Consider the following 23,127-nt stretch of genomic DNA (forward strand, 5'->3'; position numbering starts at 1 on the left):
AAATCGTTATTTTCAAATTAAAATTAGTTATAACTTCTTACCCACGGGAAAAACGTTAAAACTATGGAATGTGTCAGAGTCAGATGATTGTCGATTTTGTTCCAAGGAGTCTGATTCCACCCTCACTCACCCCCTTTTGTTTCTGAAAAAAGGACTGTGTTAGTCATATTATCACTTTCAGAAACATCTAAGAAAACGGTCAGCTAATAGTCAAGTAGCGGAGGACAGGTCATGTTTGAGGTCAATGTTTGTCTCTTTAGCCTCTATGGTCCACTGGGGGGTGGTGTTAGGGTAGGGGACCCCTTAGCAATATCACAAATAACTCAAACTCATCTAAACCCTAACTTTTATGTAACTTATTCAATATGGTGAAAGTAACAAAATATGCTTATATTTATATTGTCACCAATACTAGAAAAATACTACCCTTATGGCGGATGCTTTAGCAATAGTATTTTGAAATTTTACCACACCTGGTGGACCCAATAAGTCATTAAGTCAAGCTCATGTTGTAGAAAGTTGAATGATGCAGACACGTTTGTTACTGAATACTTTCTATCAGACTTCTGTCTTGATGACTATGTGTATGTAATGAGCAACTATAATTATTTGATATGCTTAAATGTGTAATGTGTCGTTTTAGCTCAGTTGTTCTGTAGCTGCTAGCTCCTCGTAGCCTACAGGTGTCTAAAGTGCAGCCCATAGTAATGTGTTTAACATAACCATGGGCTAAACCTAAACAATTGAAAATGTGGTATTTGGGTGTCGGTGTAATGTTTGGCAGCTACGCCGTGTGTTATCATTGGACCTAAGTTCTTTGGTTTTGTAGGCGAGACAGAGAGCAAGGGAGCACTGTGGGACATCAATTGTGTCCATCTTATACCATGCTAGCTGTTGCAAAGATAGGTCAACATGAGCAGCCACACCTTGAGTTCCAACATATATAAATATAAAAAGGAGTCAAAGGTCTCCTGGTATGTGTCTAACTGGTGATCATAACATCTGGCGAGTCGAGTGATAGAACACACGGAAGCATCTCAGCCAGCTAGGGTTTTCACTGCTAGAGCAGTTGGATGTCAGCCATTGCTGTTGTTTCAGGCTGTGGTATGAGTTCATGGAGGAGCCTTGGTAGTGGTGTCGCAGCTGGGTGGTTGAGCCGTCAGGTAACACCAGGAATGTTCCTTCTGTGCGATTTTGAATGTCAGGGTACCGTCTGTAAAGGAGGTCCAGCAATCTGAACCGGAAGTGGTTTGGTTACAGGTAACCTTCTTGTGACCCCAGCAAAGCCTTCGACCTTTAAAGAGGAAGCACACAGTTTTTTTGTACCTCTGCATTCAGAATCGAATGGGTGGCTGATAACATTGTTCGTTGACACTCATGTCCAGCAGGGGTCCTGTCTGTACTTCCTGCTGCGGCTCCTGATGTGGGCGTCCTCTTTCACGCCTTCGTGTTCGTTTGTTGGCAAGACGGAACCTTTCCTGTTCGGAAATGTTCGGGCAGTCACGACTCCAGTGACCAGGCTGGTCACAGCCGAAACAGTGTCTACCCCAGACTGGCTTTGAAGCATCTTGTTGTCCACCACCCGAGTCCAACCGCACGTCTCTTGTCTATTGATGATTCTTTCCTCCACCTGTTGGAACTCAAAAGCAAAGTCACCCACTGCTGAATATACCGTAGCTGATATTTGACCTTTTGGTTCTTTTCACTTTTTATCTTCAGCGATCTGTAATTTAAATAGACGTTTCCTTGTTGCTCTGTCATTAGCCCAATTTTGCATGGGATGACTAAAATGTCCCTGCCATATGTTGTTTTTGGCACCGTGTATATCAGGGTTAACTTTGTCTAAAGTGTTTGGCCAAAGGTTCCCTCCCGGAGGTACAGGTGGGAAAAAAGGTCAACAATGGCTTGCATGTATGCATCGGCAAGAGACTTATATTAAAGTATGCCCCTATAATTGTCATGTGTCAAAAATGTCTGGTGTGCACCGCCCTCTGCTGGAGGAAAATGGTCAGACTTGCAAAATAAGGGGTTAATACTTTCTCTTTTAACGTTGATGTTCCAGGTAATTTAATGTTCAGTGAATGTATAGGATAGGCCAATATAAGCTTTGGCTTCTGCCTATTCCTTTTTTGGTCATTCTTTTTCTTCCTGTGTGTAAATGTGTATGATTGTTAATTTGTCTAATCTGTACTGTTAAACTGCTCACACAAAATTTTTGATGGTTGATTATATGACCAAAATTAACTTATTTCATTTATTCATTCATTATCTCCTTCTGTTTCGTTTTCCTTTACAAACAACCTCCTGTACCCTATCTCTTCCTTACACTTCACACAATGTTTCTATTTTCTGTTTTCCTAGAAACCATTCATGTAACGTAAGGTTATAAACATTCTTTTCCCCTATTGTTAATGTCATTTGTCAAAAATGTCTGCCGTAGGAAAATGGACAGACGTGTAGAAGGGGTTAATTTTCGGAGGCAAGATTAATCGTAGAGGGGGCGTTTGTGTACCTCCTTCTCTTGTCACTGGAGTAGGGGGCGGTGGCCTAGTCAAAGTCTGGGCGGGTCGTTTGAATTGTCTTGCGCATGCGCGGCAGGCAAAACACCAATCAGTCTATTCTGTCCTATTTGTCTCATTAATCATCGGTTCTTTTGCTGCATTTCGTTTTTCCACGTAATCCCCGTTTACTTTTATCATACGCCAAACTCTTAAATTCTCTCCCTGAGTGTTCCATTTTCACCAGCGCACGCACACACACACACACACACACACACACACACACACACACACACACACACACACACACACACACACACACACACACACACACACACACACACACACACACACACACACACACACACACACACACACACACACACACACACACACACACACACACACACACACACACACACACACACTCAGCAGCACACACACACACGAGCACGCGTAAGCACTCACTCTTAACCCTTTCAAGGAATGTTCTCTTTTTTTTCTTTTTAAACTCTACTTGCTAATTTTATTGTCGACAACAGTATATTCAATTGATCATTAAATAGTAATGATTCATCACATTTTTTCCTGACCGCCATCACATTCCTGTCTGTCACACTCCAAGGCCATGTGTCTATTTCTTTACGTTTTAGTGTCTTATCTCACTGGGATCTTTCAACCCGCTTCCTTACGTTTCAGTGTCTTATCTCACTGGGATCTTTCAACCCGCTTCATTACGTTTTAGTGTCTTATCTCACTGGGATCTTGCAACCCGAACTCATTAAGGGACGACCAAATTCCCAGGGTGAGCCACACCCAACTATTAGTTCACTCGTCAATGAAACTGCCCGTCACGGTAATCGAGACACAATGGCCTGAGTTGACCACTTATTTAAAATTTTAATGCAATGGCAGGCTCGGCAAAAATGCAATCAATCTATCAAAATCACCAATCTGTGCCTGGGATTACAAAACAGTGTTTGACTTACAGACTTCAGGACAGACTCCTAAAGCAGATTTTATATAAAAAGGCTCTTCTCACCTTGTATTGGCCTTTTGAGTCTGTCCAGAAGATTGCAAGAAGTCATCAATCAACAGCGTGCCATCCCGGACGGGCCCCAAAATTGTTGCGTTGACCAGCATTCCTCCAATGGGGAATTCAAATTGCTAGTCTCTCCCAGATTCTTTTTATGGCAATAAGCTGATGTTTATATTCAATCAACAGGCAGTAGTTGGTATTTTGTGGTTTATTCTCCAAGCTTAGAGGACAAACGTGAGACCAATCTCAGTACACAAGCGTTCCCTAGCCCGGTCCAGATCGGTCTCTCCCAAACCCACGGAAGTCCCGTGATCCTCCCTCTGTCCATCGCCCCCACTCCCGTTGTTTAGACTACTCCGAGTTATCTCTACTCTGACACATTCCAATCTAGAAGGCCGACACCTTACTATGAGACTCAAAAGAAGGAAGAATACTAGCTATTCTTTATATGACTATAGGAGTTTAGAAAGAAGTAACACTTAAATATGGATATGATTCTGATCTGCTTCCATCAGCACCAATAATGACATGTAACACCAATAATGACATGTAGCACCAATAATGACATGTAGTACCAATAATGACATGTAGCACCAATAATGACATGTAGCACCAATAATGACATGTAGTACCAACAATGACATGTAGCACTAATAATGACATGTAGTACCAATAATGTAGTAACCAATAACAATCATCAATATTGGTATTTGTATGGATACAACCTAATGATGTGTGTGTGTGTGTGTGTGTGTGTGTGTGTGTGTGTGTGTGTGTGTGTGTGTGTGTGTGTGTGTGTGTGTGTGTGTGTGTGTGTGTGTGTGTGTGTGTGTGTGTGTGTGTGTGTGTGTGTGTGTGTGTGTGTGTGTGAGTGAGTGGACAATATTTCCCACAGTAGATAGAATAGAATAAAATATATATCTTTATTGTCATTGTACATTGTACAACGAAATTGTAAGAAAACCTAATTTAGTGCAAATTGATAACACATAAAGCCATAAGAACATAGATAAATAGATACAAATACATAAAATACATAAACATAGCAAGCACACAGATCATTTGTTGGGAAGGTTGTCGTGTCGTCATGGCAACCAGAGGAAGTGATGGATGGAGCGTGTGAGATGATAAATCATGTTCCTGTCACACTGGACTTTTACTTTGAAAGAGGATGCTAGCATCAGTCAGCTAACAATGCTATCTTTCAAACAAATGTAGACAAACTTAACGTTGGCAGACTTTCAGCAGCAGTTTGCTGACAAAATACTTAACTTGGCACCTGGGTCATGCCCATGGTCTGCAGTCATCCTTACTTCCTGTCATGTTCATCCATACTTCCTGTCATGTTCATCCATACTTCCTGTCATGGTCTGCAGTCATCCTTACTTCCTGTCATGTTCATCCATACTTCCTGTCATATTCATCCATACTTCCTGTCATGGTCTATAGTCATCCATTCTTTCTGTCATGGTCTGCAGTCATCCATTCTTTCTGTCATGGTCTACAGTCATCCATACTTCCTGTCATGGTCTGCAGTCATTCATACTTCCTGTCATGGTCTACAGTCATCCATACTTCCTGTCATGGTCTGCAGTCATCCATTCTTTCTGTCATGGTCTACAGTCATCCATACTTCCTGTCATGGTCTACAGTCATCCATACTTCCTGTCATGGTCTGCAGTCATCCATTCTTTCTGTCATGGTCTGCAGTCATCCATTCTTTTTGTCATGGTCTACAGTCATCCATACTTCCTGTCATGGTCTACAGTCATCCATACTTCCTGTCATGGTCTGCAGTCATCCATAATTCCTGTCATGGTCTGCAGTCATCCATTTTTTCTGTCATGGTCTACAGTCATCCATACTTCCTGTCGTGTTCATCCATTCTTTCTGTCATGGTCTACAGTCATCCATACTTCCTGTCATGGTCTACAGTCATCCATACTTCCTGTCATGGTCTGCAGTCATCCATAATTCCTGTCATGGTCTATAGTCATCCATTCTTTCTGTCATGGTCTACAGTCATCCATACTTCCTGTCAAATGTACCCTGGTCCTGGCTTCCTCCACAAACCTGAGTTGACACTGAAGAACCATCAATTAGATGTGTGAAAGATGATTGGTCAGAATATGGGAGTCTGGAGTCTTGGGGATGTTCCCAAACATCTGCAGTCCTGTGCAGGTCTTGCTGTGTTTGTGCTCCGTCAGCACTTTTGTGCAGCACAGACTCCCTGATGAGAAGCTCTTACTGCTGACGTCCTCCTCTGCCCACCAAATGATTCTGCTAAATATCAGGTGGGATAAAACCTGGAGATCCTTTCAGTCGGCAGAGGGGAATGTTGAAGGATCCAAGCAGGAGTCCAACTTGATCTTCTGTGTCGCAAAGTGAATATTTGCCTTGAGGGGCATCTGAACCTTTGGACAGACTCCATGGAAGAAAACTTGCAGTTAGTACGACTACCAGCACCCTAAAAGACGGTTGATATATTCAGGATGTAACCTTTAGTGCTTTTAAAACTCACAGTTTAGATCAAACTTGTTGTAAAACTGTGATTGATAAACACACTTCCATAGTGCTTATTTATTGGAGACACAAGCTAGCACGCTAATGGCTACCTAGCTTGAACGCTATCACGACGACAAGGGACAACAATGTCTGTTTTGAGGGTCATACAATGGCGTGGTCCAAAGTTCCGGTTTAGCTTGATGGATGAAGCTGTCCCTCAGTCTGCTTGTCCTCGCTCGCAAGCTCCTTAGCCTTGTCCCAGACTGAATGAGTCCCGTGTGAGGGTCTCTGCTCTCTACGGGGACACGATACAAGAACGCATGCTTTCCTGTGCTGGGCCTTCTGGGCCAGTGGTGTGGTGCTGGTGATCCAGGACAGGTTGTCAGTGATGCGCACGTCCAAAAACTTTCCACAGCAGGGTTACAGTGGAGGACTCTGGTGTTGGCTCTCCTGAAGTCCACCACAATCTCCTTTGTCTTCTCCAGGTGGACGATCAGATTGCACCTAAATCCCTGTAGTTGGACTCATATCTGTCGGTGATGAGTCCAACTCCAGTTGGGTCGTCCGCATGTCCATGTTGTTGTCACGTGGTGGTGCCGAGTCCTGGGTCAGCAGGGGGATAAGAACCCGTTCCCTGGGGGACCCCTGTGTTCAGTGTGCTGGATGTGTTTCTGCCGGTGGTCTCCCAGGCCAGAAGTTAAGTTAAAGTACCAATGATTGTCACACACACACTAGGTGTGGTGAAACTTGTCCTCTGCATTTGACCCATCCCCTTGTTCACCCCCTGGGAGGTGAGGGGAGCAGTGGGCAGCAGCGGTGCCGTGCCTGGGAATCATTTTTGGTGATGTAACCCCCAATTTTAAATAAGTTGTGATATCATCACATCCACTGGTATCAACACAAATAAACTCAGCATGTTTAAAAATATTTGAGTCTTGCTCAGAAATGTGAACGGTTCAGTGATCTGAGTGTATTTTCAGATCCCAGACAAGATGACTTGGAGCAGATTTACAGACCTCCTTCGGATGCTGCTCACTAAAGACCACTACTTTTGTACGTCATGACAATCAATCAAAGTTGATTTATATAGCCCTTAATCACAAGTGTCTCAAAGGGCTGCACAAGCCCCAACCACATCCTTGGCTCAGATCCCACATCAGGGCAAGAAAAAACCTCCACCCAGTGGGAAGAATGAGAAACCTCTGCATTTCCTCCCGTGTGCTGGACTTGTTTGTGTCTGCCAGGCTCTTTGAGCTCTTTTAGCCGCCCTCCGTGTGAGTCCTGGTCTCCTGCCCAGCTGGACTTGTTTGTGTCTGCCAGGCTCTTTCCGCACCTTGAGCTCTTTTAGCCGCCCTCCGTGTGAGTCCTGGTCTCCTGCCCGGCTGGGAGAAGAGTGGAGTGTTTGTTTGTGGCTGCTGGCTGCGTGGGAGTCATGCAGGATGCATAATTGCAGTTGGCATGCTAGCGCTGCCTCCAGCTTCTTAGTCCTGGGTCTAAACTGGGAGAGGTGTCCCCTTGGCTCTAATTGGAATAATGAGGTCCTCTTGTGCAAGGTCACCACGAGGACATTTGATCAGGTTTTCTTCTCATGAAGGTTTTTCCTTCTCGAACTGTAGCACTTTAGCACTCGCTGCTAGTTTGTCAGAGCTACAACTAGCGCTTGGTTGCGTGACGCAGGCTTATGTAACATACCTTTTTGATGCTGTTGGCAAAGATGAATTAACGATACTAATTATCATCACTTTTTACAGGCTGAGTATTGCAGGAGAGTCCAGACCTTTTCCACCAAGGGCCACATATCGGAAAGTCCAAGTATGTGAGGGCCACTTTCACCATTTTCTTATCGACCCATTATTTCCATATAAGGACACAACTTGGTGTCAGCTTTGTATTCTAGCTGACTAAGTATTTCATCCATCCACTTTCTACCGCTTGTCCCTCTCCGTAAGTGTTGTGTATATCAGAGATAAGTGTTGTGTGTATCAGGGATAAGTGTTGTGTAAATCAGGGATAAGTGTCGTGTATATCAGGGATAAGTGACGTATGTATCAGGGATACATGTCGTGTATATCAGGGATAAGTTGTGTGTATCAGGGATAAGTGTCGTGTATATCAGGGATAAGTTGTGTATATCAGGGATAAGTGTCGTGTATATCAGGGATAAGTGTTGTGTATATCAGGGATAAGTGTCGTGTATATCAGGGATAAGTTGTGTATATCAGGGATAAGTGTGGTGTATATCAGGGATAAGTGTGGTGTATATCAGGGATAAGTGTTGTGTATATCAGGGATAAGTGTTTGTGTATATCAGGGATAAGTGTTGTGTATCTCAGGGATAAGTGTCGTGTTTATCAGGGATAAGTGTTTTGTGTATAAGGGATAAGTGTCGTGTATATCAATCCAATCCAATCCAATCCACTTTATTTATATAGTACATTTACACAACAAGAATGTTTCCAAAGTGCTGCACAGCCATGTTAAAAACAATATTAAAAACAATATATATTAATATATATATTAATTATTTAATATAAATTAAATATCAGGGATAAGTGTTTTGTGTATCAGGGATAAGTGTTGTGTATCTCAGGGATAAGTGTCGTGTATATCATGGATAAGTGTTGTGTATATCAGGGATAGGTGTTGTGTATATCAGGGATAAGTGTGGTGTATATCAGGGATAAGTGTGGTGTATATCAGGGATAAGTGTCGTGTATATCAGGGATAAGTGTGTGTATATCAGGGATAAGTGTCGTTTATATCAGAAATAAGTGTTGTGTATATCAGGGATAAGTGTTGTGTATATCAGGGATAAGTGTTTTGTGTATCAGGGATAAGTGTTGTGTATCTCAGGGATAAGTGTCGTGTATATCAGGGATAAGTGTTGTGTATATCAGGGATAAGTCGTGTATATCAGGGATAAGTGTTGTGTGTATCAGAAATAAGTGTAGTGTATATCAGGGATAAGTGTTTTGTATATCAGGGATAAGTGTGGTGTATATCAGAAATAAGTGTTGTGTATATCAGGGATAAGTGTGGTGTATATCAGGCATAAGTGTCGTGTATATCAGGGATAAGTGTCGTGTATATCAGGGATAAGTGTGTGTATATCAGGGATAAGTGTCGTTTATATCAGAAATAAGTGTTGTGTATATCAGGGATAAGTGTTGTGTATATCAGGGATAAGTGTCGTGTATATCATGGATAAGTGTTGTGTATATCAGGGATAAGTGTTGTGTATCTCAGGGATATGTGTTGTGTATATCAGGGATAAGTGTGGTGTATATCAGGGATAAGTGTCGTGTATATCAGGGATAAGTGTCGTGTATATCAGGGATAAGTGTGTGTATATCAGGGATAAGTGTCGTTTATATCAGAAATAAGTGTTGTGTATATCAGGGATAAGTGTTGTGTATATCAGGGATAAGTGTTTTGTGTATCAGGGATAAGTGTTGTGTATCTCAGGGATAAGTGTCGTGTATATCAGGGATAAGTGTTGTGTATATCAGGGATAAGTCGTGTATATCAGGGATAAGTGTTATGTGTATCAGGGATAAGTGTCGTGTATATCAGGGATAAGTGTGTGTATATCAGGGATAAGTGTCGTTTATATCAGAAATAAGTGTTGTGTATATCAGGGATAAGTGTTGTGTATATCAGGGATAAGTGTCGTGTATATCAGAAATAAGTGTTGTGTATATCAGGGATAAGTGTCGTGTATATCAGGGATAAGTGTTGTGTATATCAGGGATAAGTGTGGTGTATATCAGGGATAAGTGTCGTGTATATCAGGGATCAGTGTTGTGTATATCAGTGATAAGTGTCGTGTATATTAGAGATAAGTGTTTTGTGTATCATGGATAAGTGTTGTTTATATCAGGGATAAGTGTTGTGTATCAGGGATAAGTGTTGTGTATATCAGGGATAAGTGTCGTGTATATTAAGGGTAAGTGTTTTGTGTATCAGGGATAAGTGTTGTGTATATCAGGGATAAGTGTGGTGTGTATCAGGGATAAGTGTCGTGTATATTAGGGATAAGTGTTTTGGCGTATCAGGGATAAGTGTTGTGTATATCAGGGATAAGTGTCGTTTATATCAGAAATAATTGTTGTGTATATCAGGGATAAGTGTCGTGTATATCAGGGATAAGTGTTGTGTATATCAGGGATAAGTGACGTTTATATCAGAAATAAGTGTTGTGTATATCAGGGATAAGTGTTGTTTATATCAGGGATAAGTGTCGTTTATATCAGAAATAAGTGTTGTGTATATCAGGGATAAGTGTTGTGTATATCAGGGATAAGTGTCGTGTATATCAGAAATAAGTGTTGTTTATATCAGGGATAAGTGTCGTGTATATCAGGGATAAGTGTTGTGTATATCAGGGATAAGTGTCGTGTATATCAGGGATAAGTGTCGTGTATATCAGGGATCAGTGTTGTGTATATCAGTGATAAGTGTCGTGTATATTAGAGATAAGTGTTTTGTGTATCATGGATAAGTGTTGTTTATATCAGGGATAAGTGTTGTGTATGTCAGGGATAAGTATCGTGTATATTAGGGGTAAGTGTTTTGTGTATCAGGGATAAGTGTTGTGTATATCAGGGATAAGTGTGGTGTATATCAGGGATAAGTGTTGTGTATATTAGGGATAAGTGTTTTGTGTATCAGGGATAAGTGTTGTGTATATCAGGGATAAGTGTCGTTTATATCAGAAATAAGTGTTGTGTATATCAGGGATAAGTGTTGTGTATATCAGGGATAAGTGTCGTGTATATCAGGGATAAGTGTCGTGTATATCAGGGATAAGTGTTGTGTATATCAGGGATGAGTGTCGTTTATATCAGAAGTAAGTGTTGTGTATATCAGGGATAAGTGTTGTGTATATCAGGGTTAAGTGTCGTGTATATCAGAAATAAGTGTTGTTTATATCAGGGATAAGTGTCGTGTATATTAGGGATAAGTGTTTTGTGTATCAGGGATAAGTGTTGTGTATATCAGGGATAAGTGTCGTTTATATCAGAAGTAAGTGTTTGTGTATATCAGGGATAAGTGTTGTGTATATCAGGGTTAAGTGTCGTGTATATCAGAAATAAGTGTTGTTTATATCAGGGATAAGTGTCGTGTATATTAGGGATAAGTGTTTTGTGTATCAGGGATAAGTGTTGTGTATATCAGGGATAAGTGTCGTTTATATCAGAAATAAGTGTTGTGTATATCAGGGATAAGTGTTGTGTATATCAGGGATAAGTGTTTTGGCGTATCAGGGATAAGTGTCGTGTATATCAGGGATAAGTGTCGTGTATATCAGGGATAAGTGTTGTGTATATCAGGGATAAGTGTCGTTTATATCAGAAGTAAGTGTTGTGTATATCAGGGATAAGTGTTGTGTATATCAGGGTTAAGTGTCGTGTATATCAGAAATAAGTGTTGTTTATATCAGGGATAAGTGTCGTGTATATTAGGGATAAGTGTTTTATGTATCAGGGATAAGTGTTGTGTATAACAGGGATAAGTGTCGTTTATATCAGAAGTAAGTGTTGTGTATATCAGGGATAAGTGTTGTGTATATCAGGGTTAAGTGTCGTGTATATCAGAAATAACTGTTGTTTATATCAGGGATAAGTGTCGTGTATATTAGGGATAAGTGTTTTGTGTATCAGGGATAAGTGTTGTGTATATCAGGGATAAGTGTCGTTTATATCAGAAATAAGTGTTGTGTATATCAGGGATAAGTGTTGTGTATATCAGGGATAAGTGTTTTGGCGTATCAGGGATAAGTGTCGTGTATATCAGAATCTAGAAGTACACACTGTACATACAAGTGCACACTGGACATAGAAGTACACACTGTTGTGTTGTTAATGAGAGAAGTCCATGTATGGATGGTGTTGACCTATATTGTCAAGTCACGCTCCATTAAATGCTCTTAGAAAAACAAGTACAACATCAATAAGCGTTGAGTGCGTTTAGAAATAGTAGAATGTATTAGTATTGACGTTTAGAAGTAGTAAAATGTATTAGTATTGACGTTTAGAAGTAATAGAATGTATTAGTATTGACGTTTAGAAGTAATAGAATGTATTAGTATTGATTGGAAACTATTTCTCACCTCCATCTTGCACTTTCAGACATGAACAGAGCAAAGGTTGATTAGTCATTGTGATTGTATGACATCTTTGTTCTACATACTTACACTTAGACTTAGACTAACTTTATTGATCCACAAGGGACATTGTTCCACACAGTAGCTCAGTTACAAAGGCTGGAAAGGGAAGGATGGAAAGGATAATGCAGGTATAAAGTAGACTAAAAATGTACTCATTCATCCATCCATTTCTACCGCTTATTCCCTTCGGGGTCGCTGGAGCCTATCTCAGCTACAATCGGGCGGAAGGCGGTGTACACCCTGGACAAGTCGCCACCTCATCACAGGGCCAACACAGATAGACAGACAACATTCACACTCACATTCACACACTAGGGACCATTTAGTGTTGCCAATCAACCTATCCACAGGTGCATGTCTTTGGAGGTGGGAGGGGCCTATCCCCAGGTGCATGTCTTTGGATGTGGGCGGAGCCTATCCCCAGGTGCATGTCTTTGGAGGTGGAAGGGGCCTATCCCCAGGTGCATGTCTTTGGAGGTGGGAGGGGCCTATCCCCAGGTGCATGTCTTTGGACGTGGGCGGAGCCTATCCCCAGGTGCATGTCTTTGGAGCTGGAAGGGGCCTATCCCCAGGTGCATGTCTTTGGAGGTGGGAGGGGCCTATCCCCAGGTGCATGTCTTTGGAGGTGGGAGGGGCCTATACCCAGGTGCATGTCTTTGGAGGTGGGAGGGGCCTATCCCCAGGTACATGTCTTTGGAGGTGGGAGGGGCCTATCCCCAGGTGCATGTCTTTGGAGGTGGGAGGGGCCTATCCCCAGGTGCATGTCTTTGGAGGTGGGAGGGGCCTATACCCAGGTGCATGTCTTTGGAGGTGGGAGGGGCCTATACCCAGGTGCATGTCTTTGGAGGTGGGAGGGGCCTATCCCCAGGTGCATGTCTTTGGAGGTGGGAAGGGCCTATACCCAGGTGCATGTCTTTGGAGGTCGGAGGGGCCTATCCCCAGGTGCATGTCTTTGGAGGTGGGAGGAGCCTATCCCCAGGTGCATGTCTTTGGAGGTGGGAGGAAGCCAACATCAACTTCATTTTATCAACTTCATTTTACCAACTTCATTTCATCTACTTCTTATCATCAACTTCATTTCATAAGATGATTAATCAGATAGTTGTTGAACATTAAAATAGTGACTACTATCAGCACTATGACAACAAAACTGTGATTGTGATGTAGAGTAGTGACTACTACCAGCACTATGACAACAAAAAAATTATTTCAATGTAGAGTGTTGACTACTATCAGCACTATGACAACAACACTGTGAGTGTGATGTAGAGTAGTGACTACTATCAGCACTATGACAACAAAACTGTGATGGTGATTTAAAGTATTCACTACTATCAGTACTATGACAACAAAACTGGGATTATGATGTAGAGTAGTGACTACTATAAGTACTATGACAACAAAACTGGGATTATGATGTAGAGTAGTGACTACTATCAGCACTATGACAACAAAACTGTGATTGTGATGTAGAGTAGTGACTACTATCAGCACTATGACAACAAAAGAACAAGGCTCTTTTATCTACACCAGGGAACAGTTGTTAGCGACACCAGTTATTAGCATCCAGCTAACGGACCCGGCGCTAACTAACCAGATCCCGGAGGAGCTAAAAAGGACTTATGGAGGTGCTCGTGGCTGTCGAGGGAAAGGGAGACGCTCGAGACAGAAGAGGGCTGAAGCGAGGAGGGAGAGAAGGAGATATAAACCATATCTTCCTTCCGTCGTCATGGGTAACATGCGGTCTCTGGCAAATAAAATGGATGAGTTGTCGGTGCTTGCCGCTAGTCAGAAAGAATATTGTGAGTGTAGCCTAATGTGTTTTACTGAGACATGGCTGCACGACGATGTTCCGGATAGTAACGTTCAAACGGTGCGCGCTGACCGGGACCGAACCAACAGCAAGCGGAAAGGAGGGGGGCTTGCTTTGTTTATTAATAAGAAATATTGTCATTCTGGTCATATCACAATAAAAGAGCGCCACTGTGAACCGAATATAGAGATGTTAGCTGTAGGACTCAGACCATATTATTTGCCCAGGGAGATTCCGCATGTTATCGTGATGGCAGTATACATCCCCCCCTCTGCTAATGCTGCAGCTGCCAGTGACGTCATCCACAGCTCGATAGCCAGACCAAGGACCCGAAAGATCTCATCCTCATCTCGGGAGATTTTAACCATGTTACTATGGACAAATCACTACCCAACTTCACTCAGTATGTCAGCTGCCACACTAGAGGAAATAAGATCCTGCACCTGCTGTACGCAAACATCAAGGATGTGTATAGCTCCTTACCACTACCAGAGCTGGGCCGGTCAGACAACCTTGTTTACCTCAACCCCTGTTATGTGCCTCTGGTCAAAAGACAGCCTGTGACCAAAAAAACAGTGATTAGGTGGTCAGAAGAGGACCAAGAGACACTACAGGGCTGTTTTGAGGTAACTGACTGGCAGGTGCTCATGGAGCCTCATTTAGAGGACATTGACGGGCTCACAGAGTGCATCACAGACTATATCAACTTCTGTGTTGACTCAAATGTCCCATCAAGGACGGTCACCTGCTACCCAAACAACAAGCCGTGGGTGACCAAGGACATCAAAGCCCTACTGAATGACAAGAAGAGAGCATTCAATACTGCTAACAGGGAGGAGGTGAAAAGAGTTCAGGGGCTGCTGAAGACCAAACTCAGGGAGGCCAAGGAGAACTACAAGAGGAAGCTTTAAGGGAAGCTGAAGGACAACAACATGAAGGCGGTTTGGAGAGGTATGCAGACCATCACCAGCCTCAAACCGTCGGGGGGTAGGGAGGTGGACAGAGACAAAGAGAGGGCCAATGAACTAAACCAGTTCTTTAACAGGTTTGACACAGTGACTCCGACAAGCTCCTGCCCTCCCCCCCAAGACATGCCAGCCGGCCCCCTGACAACTTTAATGAACCAATCCATCCCCCCCTCCCCTCCTCACAGCCCCCCAACTCCAATGACTACCTCCCCCCATTTAACACCTCACCCTCAGCTTGATGACTCCCCCTCCCCCAACAACCTGAGACCCCCCCAGTGTGTCTGTCTGCAGAACAGGTGAATGCACAGCTTAATAAGCTACAAACAGGCAAGGCCGCGAGTCCTGATGGTGTGAGCCCCAGGGTCCTCAAAGCCTGCACCCCACAGCTGTGTGGTGTGCTCCAGCACATCTTCAACATGAGCCTTAGGCTGCAGAAAGTCCCCACACTGTGGAAAACCTCATGCGTGGTCCCCATCCCCAAGTGCATGCGACCCAGCACATCAAAGGACTACAGGCCGGTGGCTCTAACCTCCCATATCATGAAGACCATGGAGAGGTTGGTCCTGGAACAACGGCGCCCTACAGTCAAGCCCCACCTGGACCCACTCCAATTCGCCTACCAGCCCCGACTGGGAGTGGAGGACGCAGTCATCTACCTGCTGAACCGAGCCCACACCCACCTAAACAAGCCTGCGAGCAGTGTGAGGGTCATGTTTTTTGACTTCTCCAGTGCTTTCGATACCATACGGCCTGGGCTACTGGGTGTGAAGTTGGAGACGATGCAGGTGGAGGCCCCCTTCGTGTCCTTGGTTGTTGATTACCTGACTGACAGACCACAGTACGTGCGACTGCAGGACTGTGTGTCTAACAGGCTGGTCAGCAACACCGGGGCCCCGCAGGGCACAGTCCTCTCCCCCTTCCTCTTCACCATCTACACCACCGATTTCCATTATCACTCAGAGTCCTGCCACATTCAGAAGTTTTCTGATGACTCTGCAATAGTGGGGTGTATTGAGGATGGTGATGATGAGGAATACAGGGCACTGGTGGAGGACTTTGTCACATGGTGTGGAAAGAACCACCTCCAGCTAAATGTGACGAAGACCAAGGAGCTGGTTGTGGACCTGGGAAGGAGGAGGAGTACTCCGGCGACCCCTGTTTCCATCAGGGGGGTCGATGTGGATATGGTTGAGGATTATAAATACCTGGGAGTACACATGGACAACAAGCTGAATGGGTCATAACACGCTGAGGTCCTCTACAAAAAGGGACAGTGCCGCCTCTACTTCCTCAGGAGGCTAGGATCCTTCAAAGTCTGTACAAAGATGTTGAAGATGTTCTACGAGTCGGTGGTGGCGGGCGCCTTCTTGTACGCCGCGGCCTGCTGGGGCAGCGGGCTGAGAGCGAGGGACGCAAACAGACTGGACAAGTTGGTAGAGAAGGCCAGTAACGTGGTGGGAGTGGAGCTAGACTCTCTGGCGGTGGTGTCAGAGAGGAGAAGTCTAGCAAAACTCCTAGCCATTATGGACAACACCTCCCACCCACTACACTCACATTATGGACAACACCTCCCACCCACTACACTCACATTATGGACAACACCTCCCACCCACTACACTCACATTATGGACAACACCTCCCACCCACTACACTCACATTATGGACAACACCTCCCACCCACTACACTCACATTATGGACAACACCTCCCACCCACTACACTCACATTATGGACAGCACCTCCCACCCAATACACTCACATTATGGACAGCACCTCCCACCCACTACACTCACATTATGGACAACACCTCCCACCCACTACACTCGGACCTTGCGGAGAGAATGACCACGTTCAGTGGAAGGCTCAGACTCCCAAATGCAACACGGAACGACACAGGAGGTCCTTCATACCGACAGCCATCAGACTGTATAATGCATATGTTCCTTGACTGCACTTAAATGTAGAGTATATGCAGAATATATTTATATTATTCCTATATTATATATATAATATATAATATATTATATATTATATTATTTATTATTATTTTATTATTATTATTGTCTATTGTGAGCGAACTGTGGTGCTGAATTTCCCCCAGGGATCAATAAAGTACTTTCTATTCTATTCTATTCTATTCTATTCTATTCTATTCTAAAACTGGGATCGTGATGTAGAGTAGTGACTACTATCAGTACTAAGACAACAAAACTGTGATTGTGATGTAGAGTAGTGACTACTATCAGCACTATGACAACAAAACTGTGATTGTGATGTAGAGTAGTGACTACTATCAGCACTATGACAACAAAACTGTGATTGTGATGTAGAGTAGTGACTACTATCAGCACTATGACAACAAAACTGTGATTGTGATGTAGAGTAGTGACTACTATCAGTACTATGACAACAAAACTGTGATTGTGATGTAGAGTAGTGACTACTATCAGCACTATGACAACAAAACTGTGATTGTGATGTAGAGTAGTGACTACTATCAGCACTATGACAACAAAACTGTGATTGTGATTGTGATGTAGAGTAGTGACTACTATCAGTACTATGACAACAAAACTGTGATTGTGATGTAGAGAGGTCACTACTATCAGCACTATGTCAAAAACAAAACTGTGATTGTGATGTGAAGTAGTGACTACTATCAGCACTATGACAACAAAACTGTGATTGTGATGTAGCGTAGTGACTACTATCAGCACTATGACAACAAAACTGTGATTATGATGTAGAGTAGTGACTACTATCAGCACTATGACAACAAAACTGTGATTGTGATGTAGAGTAGTGACTCCTATCAACACTATGACAACAAAACTGTGATTGTGATGTGAAGTAGTGACTACTATCAGCACTATGACAACAAAACTGTGATTGTGATGTGAAGTAGTGACTACTATCAGCACTATGACAACAAAACTGTGATTGTGATGTGAAGTAGTGACTACTATCAGCACTATAACAACAAAACTGTGATTGTGATGACTACTATCATTCGTAGGTACTTAGGACCTTCCATGCTGGATGGTTTACAAACGGGTCAATGCATTCGTAGATTCTTAGGACCTTCCATACTGGATGGTTTACAAACTTGTCAAGGCATTCGTAGGTTCCTAGGACCTTCCATGCTGGATGGTTTACAAACTTGTCAAGGCATTCGTAGGTTCCTAGGACCTTCCATGCTGGATGGTTTACAAACTGGTCAATGCATTCGTAGATTCTTAGGACCTTCCATGCTGGATGGTTTAAAAACGTGTCAAAGCATTCGTAGGTTCCTAGGACCTTCCATGCTGGATGGTTTACAAACTTGCCAAGGCATTCGTAGGTTCCTAGGACCTTCCATGCTGGATGGTTTACAAACTTGTCAAGGCATTCGTAGGTTCGTAGGACCTTCCATGCTGGATGGTTTACAAACTTGTCAAGGCATTCGTAGATTCTTAGGACCTTCCATGCTGGATGGTTTACAAACGTGTCAAGGCATTCGTAGGTTCCTAGGACCTTCCATGCTGGATGGTTTACAAACTTGTCAAGGCATTCGTAGGTTCCTACGACCTTCCATGCTGGATGGTTTACAAACTTGTAAAGGCCTTCGTAGATTCTTAGGACCTTCCATGCTGGATGGTTTACAAACTTGTCAAGGCCTTCGTAGATTCTTAGGACCTTCCATGCTGGATGGTTTACAAACTTGTCAAGGCCTTCGTAGATTCTTAGGACCTTCCATGCTGGATGGTTTACAAATTTGTCAAGGCATTCGTAGATTCTTAGGACCTTCCATGCTGGATGGTTTACAAACTTGTCAAGGCATTCGTAGGTTCCTAGGACCTTCCATGCTGGATGGTTTACAAACTTGCCAAGGCATTCGTAGGTTCCTAGGACCTTCCATGCTTGGTGGTTTACAAACTCGTCAAGGCATTCGTAGATTCTTAGGACCTTCCATGCTGGATGGTTTACAAATTTGTCAAGGCATTCGTAGATTCTTAGGACCTTCCATGCTGGATGGTTTACAAATTTGTCAAGGCATTCGTAGATTCTTAGGACCTTCCATGCTGGATGGTTTACAAACGTGTCAAGGCATTCGTAGGCTCCTAGGACCTTCCGTGCTGGATGGTTTACAAACTTGCCAAGGCATTCGTAGGTTCCTAGGACCTTCCATGCTTGGTGGTTTACAAACTCGTCAAGGCATTCGTAGGTTCCTAGGACCTTCCATGCTGGATGGTTTACAAACTTGCCAAGGCATTCGTAGGTTCCTAGGACCTTCCATGCTGGATTGTTTACAAACTTGCCAAGGCATTCGTAGGTTCCTAGGACCTTCCATGCTGGATTGTTTACAAACTTGTCAAGGCATTCACTCACACAAAACCGCTGCATGGACAACCGTAATAACTCAACAAACACAAAATAAAAGTACATAAAAATATTCAAATACTTAATGAAGTTCTTGTCTGTATTTGTTTTAGGCCACTGGGAGGCAACTGCCAGAAGAAATGCGGGTCCTAGGTGCCTTAGTACGTCACCACCAGGACCATGGCGATTCATTGGCCACTGAGAAAAGAGGGATGCTTGCAAGGCTCCGCCTCCACTGCTAGATGCTCAGCATCCTCCTTCAAGCTTCTATGGTTGCCATGGATCTTGTTTTGGCTGCTCTGGCCCATCCGAGCTGAGCAAGTGGTCAGCGGCGGACATGCGGGCAAATCTCTCCACGGGTCCCCGCCCTCGTCCTCGTCCTCGTCCTCGTCCTCGTCCTCGTCCTCGTCCTCGTCTCCCTCCAGCTCATCAGCAGGATTCAGCAGCAGGCCTGGTGGGGGTCAGCTGGACTGGCTGCTGTCAGAAAAAGGACCTTTCCAGCGATGCTCCGAGTACACCGAGTTCACCGAGAGGTTCCAGCAGGGATTTTCTACCAGATACAAGATTTACAGGTGAGCAGGGGGCGGGGCTTTCTGTGCTGACGAGGGTGAAAGATTCTTTACTGGCGACTTTATAGAAAGACATGAAAAGCTCTCTTGTCAGTGTTTGAAGCTACATCAGGTAGTTCTCCCCAAGGGACTTACCTTCATGAATGATTTACCTTCCGCACATTACGGATAATAAACCTCTAAATAATACAAGAGCATACATCTTTCATTTGTCACGGACCAACCTTTTTAAGGCAACAATACTTCAAAGTCGTGCAGAACGAGTCTCTGCAGACTAAATAATGATATATATTGTCATGTCCTCATAATAGTATTCATATTCATACAAATATGACAGCTCGCCTTTTTTTGCTATAAACTGACTGAAGGAAACATTTCTTCTCCACCTACCGACACGTGACGGTGAGATTTCAAGTGTTTTAGTAATGGTACTTGACAAGCCCTGGCAGAGATGATGAATCAGCACATTTGGAGGTTGTTCATTTACTTGTTTCATGTTGTGCAAAACAGCAAATAACAGACAAGACACCAAAGTCTAGTCATTTCAAAGGCAACTTCCTGCCGTTAGGAAACACTAAAAAAACAAGAAAATAAAAGGTAATAGTCAGTTTCATTTTTAGATCAAGCAGAGTGAAAATATGGAATCAGTCAATTGTGAGGAGAAAACAACACCAGCTTGCAGTTTGTAAGGCAAGCACTTCTCTTCTTCAATCTGCCTCCAACTTTCCCTGATTGCTCCTGTCACATCAGCTTTGCAGGCTTGTCTTCTTCTTCCACCTCAGATCTTTCACCATCTTTCTTCAAGGAAACATTTCACACTTCTTTAGCAAGATGCATTGTCATGCAGAAAAATGATGTCACCACCCCCAAACATGCCTTCCATCGATGGATGTAACCACTGCCATCAGTATCATCAATGTTTTCTTCAGGCAGTCGTCTTCATAAATCTCATTGGAACCAAAAGTTACAGCATCATGCAGATTCACCATCCATCCCCGAATATGACTTTCATCCAGTCATCTATTGCTTGGATTTACAAGACCTCAGAAGCTCAGAGACCTCTGGCTCATGAAATATGCGTGGTGGTCCAGCCAGCGTCTGTTCTCAATGGGTACCAGGCGCCATTTAGCCTTTCTCAATCGTTCGAATCGTTAAAGGGATAAACGTTTCATCAGAGTTTTTCGAGAAGTAATCAAAAAGGAACAGTGAAGATTTGACCAAAGACAACAAGAAAAGTAGCTCACACTCCAGTCCAAGAGATCAGAGTTGAAGAATGCATGCGTTTGCAGTGATCCCTTCGCTAAAGGTTTGTTTGGTATACTTTTAACATTTAATAGTTCCCATTGAAGTATTATCTTAATATTATTTGTATTTCTTAAACACACTTTTGCTACCAGTGTTCAGTAAAGCACCAACTGGCTGAGTGGAAATAAAAGAAAGCAAATGTGAGCAAACATTTAAACGGTTAAGTTTTTCCAAAGACAAAAATCATAAATTAATCTTTCAGCACATACACAATGTTGACATTTATAGTTATATTTTGATTAACAATCATAAATGATTCTTTCAGCACATACACAATGTTGACATTTATAGTTATATTTTGATTAACAATCATAAATGAATCTTTCAGCACATACACAATGTTGACATCTATAGTTATATTTTGATAAACAATCATAAATGAATCTTTCAGCACCTACACAATGTTGACATCTATAGTTATATTTTGATTAACAATCATAATAATATAGATGTCAACATTGTGTATGTGCTGAAAGATTAATTTATGATTGTTTATCAAAATATAACTATAGATGTCAACATTGTGTATGTGCTGAAAGATTAATTTGTGATTGTTTATCAAAATATAACTATTGATGTCAACATTGTGTACGTGCCGAAAGATTCATTTATGATTTTTTATCAAAATATAACTATAGATGTCAACATTGTGTACGTGCTGAAAGATTCATTTATGATTGTTTATCAAAATATAACTATAGATGTCAACATTGTGTATGTGCTGAAAGATTCATTTATGATTGTTTATCACAATATAACTATAGATGTCAACATTGTGTACGTGCTGAAAGATTCATTTATGATTGTTTATCAAAATATAACTATAGATGTCAATCTATAGATGTCAATCTATATATCTTTCAGCACATACACAATGTTGACATCTATAGTTATATTTTGATAAACAATCATAAATGAATCTTTCAGCACGTACACAATGTTGACATCTATAGTTATATTGTGATAAACAATCATAAATGAATCTTTCAGCACATACACAATGTTGACATCTATAGTTATATTTTGATAAACAATCATAATAATATAAATGTCAACATTGTGTATGTGCTGAAAGATTAATTTATGATTGTTTATCAAAATATAACTATAGATGTCAACATTATGTATGTGCTGAAAGATTAATTTGTGATTGTTTATCAAAATATAACTATTGATGTCAACATTGTGTACGTGCTGAAAGATTCATTTATGATTTTTTATCAAAATATAACTATAGATGTCAACATTGTGTACGTGCTGAAAGATTCATTTATGATTGTTTATCAAAATATAACTATAGATGTCAACATTGTGTATGTGCTGAAAGATTCATTTATGATTGTTTATCACAATATAACTATAGATGTCAACATTGTGTACGTGCTGAAAGATTCATTTATGATTGTTTATCAAAATATAACTATAGATGTCAATCTATAGATGTCAATCTATATATCTTTCAGCACATACACAATGTTGACATCTATAGTTATATTTTGATAAACAATCATTAATGAATCTTTCAGCACGTACACAATGTTGACATCTATAGTTATATTTTGATAAACAATCATAAATGAATCTTTCAGCACGTACACAATGTTGACATCTATAGTTATATTTTGATAAACAATCATAAATGAATCTTTCAGCACGTACACAATGTTGACATCTATAGTTATATTTTGATAAACAATCATAACTGAATCTTTCAGCACATACACAATGTTGACATCTATAGTTATATTTTGATAAACAATCATGAATGAATCTTTCAGCACATACACAATGTTGACATCTATAGTTATATTTTGATAAACAATCATAAATGAATCTTTCAGCACGTACACAATATTGACATCTATTGTTATATTTTGATAAACAATCACAAATGAATCTTTCA

General features: G+C 42.0%; 1 protein-coding gene across 3 annotated transcripts in view; it reads left to right on the plus strand.

The window, feature by feature from the left end:
* The window catches only part of brinp2 (bone morphogenetic protein/retinoic acid inducible neural-specific 2), a 255,555-nt gene that overhangs the window by 30,763 nt on the left and 201,665 nt on the right, over positions 1–23,127 (plus strand). For all 3 annotated transcript variants that reach the window (XM_062069746.1, XM_062069745.1, XM_062069747.1), the window contains one exon: positions 19,464–19,922. In XM_062069746.1, the coding sequence (XP_061925730.1) occupies positions 19,531–19,922 (392 nt within the window). In that variant the 5' untranslated portion in view covers positions 19,464–19,530. The remainder of the gene's footprint in view (positions 1–19,463; positions 19,923–23,127) is intronic.

The sequence above is a fragment of the Entelurus aequoreus genome, linkage group LG14 (genome assembly GCF_033978785.1).
Source record: "Entelurus aequoreus isolate RoL-2023_Sb linkage group LG14, RoL_Eaeq_v1.1, whole genome shotgun sequence".
Classification (NCBI taxonomy): Eukaryota; Metazoa; Chordata; class Actinopteri; order Syngnathiformes; family Syngnathidae; genus Entelurus; species Entelurus aequoreus.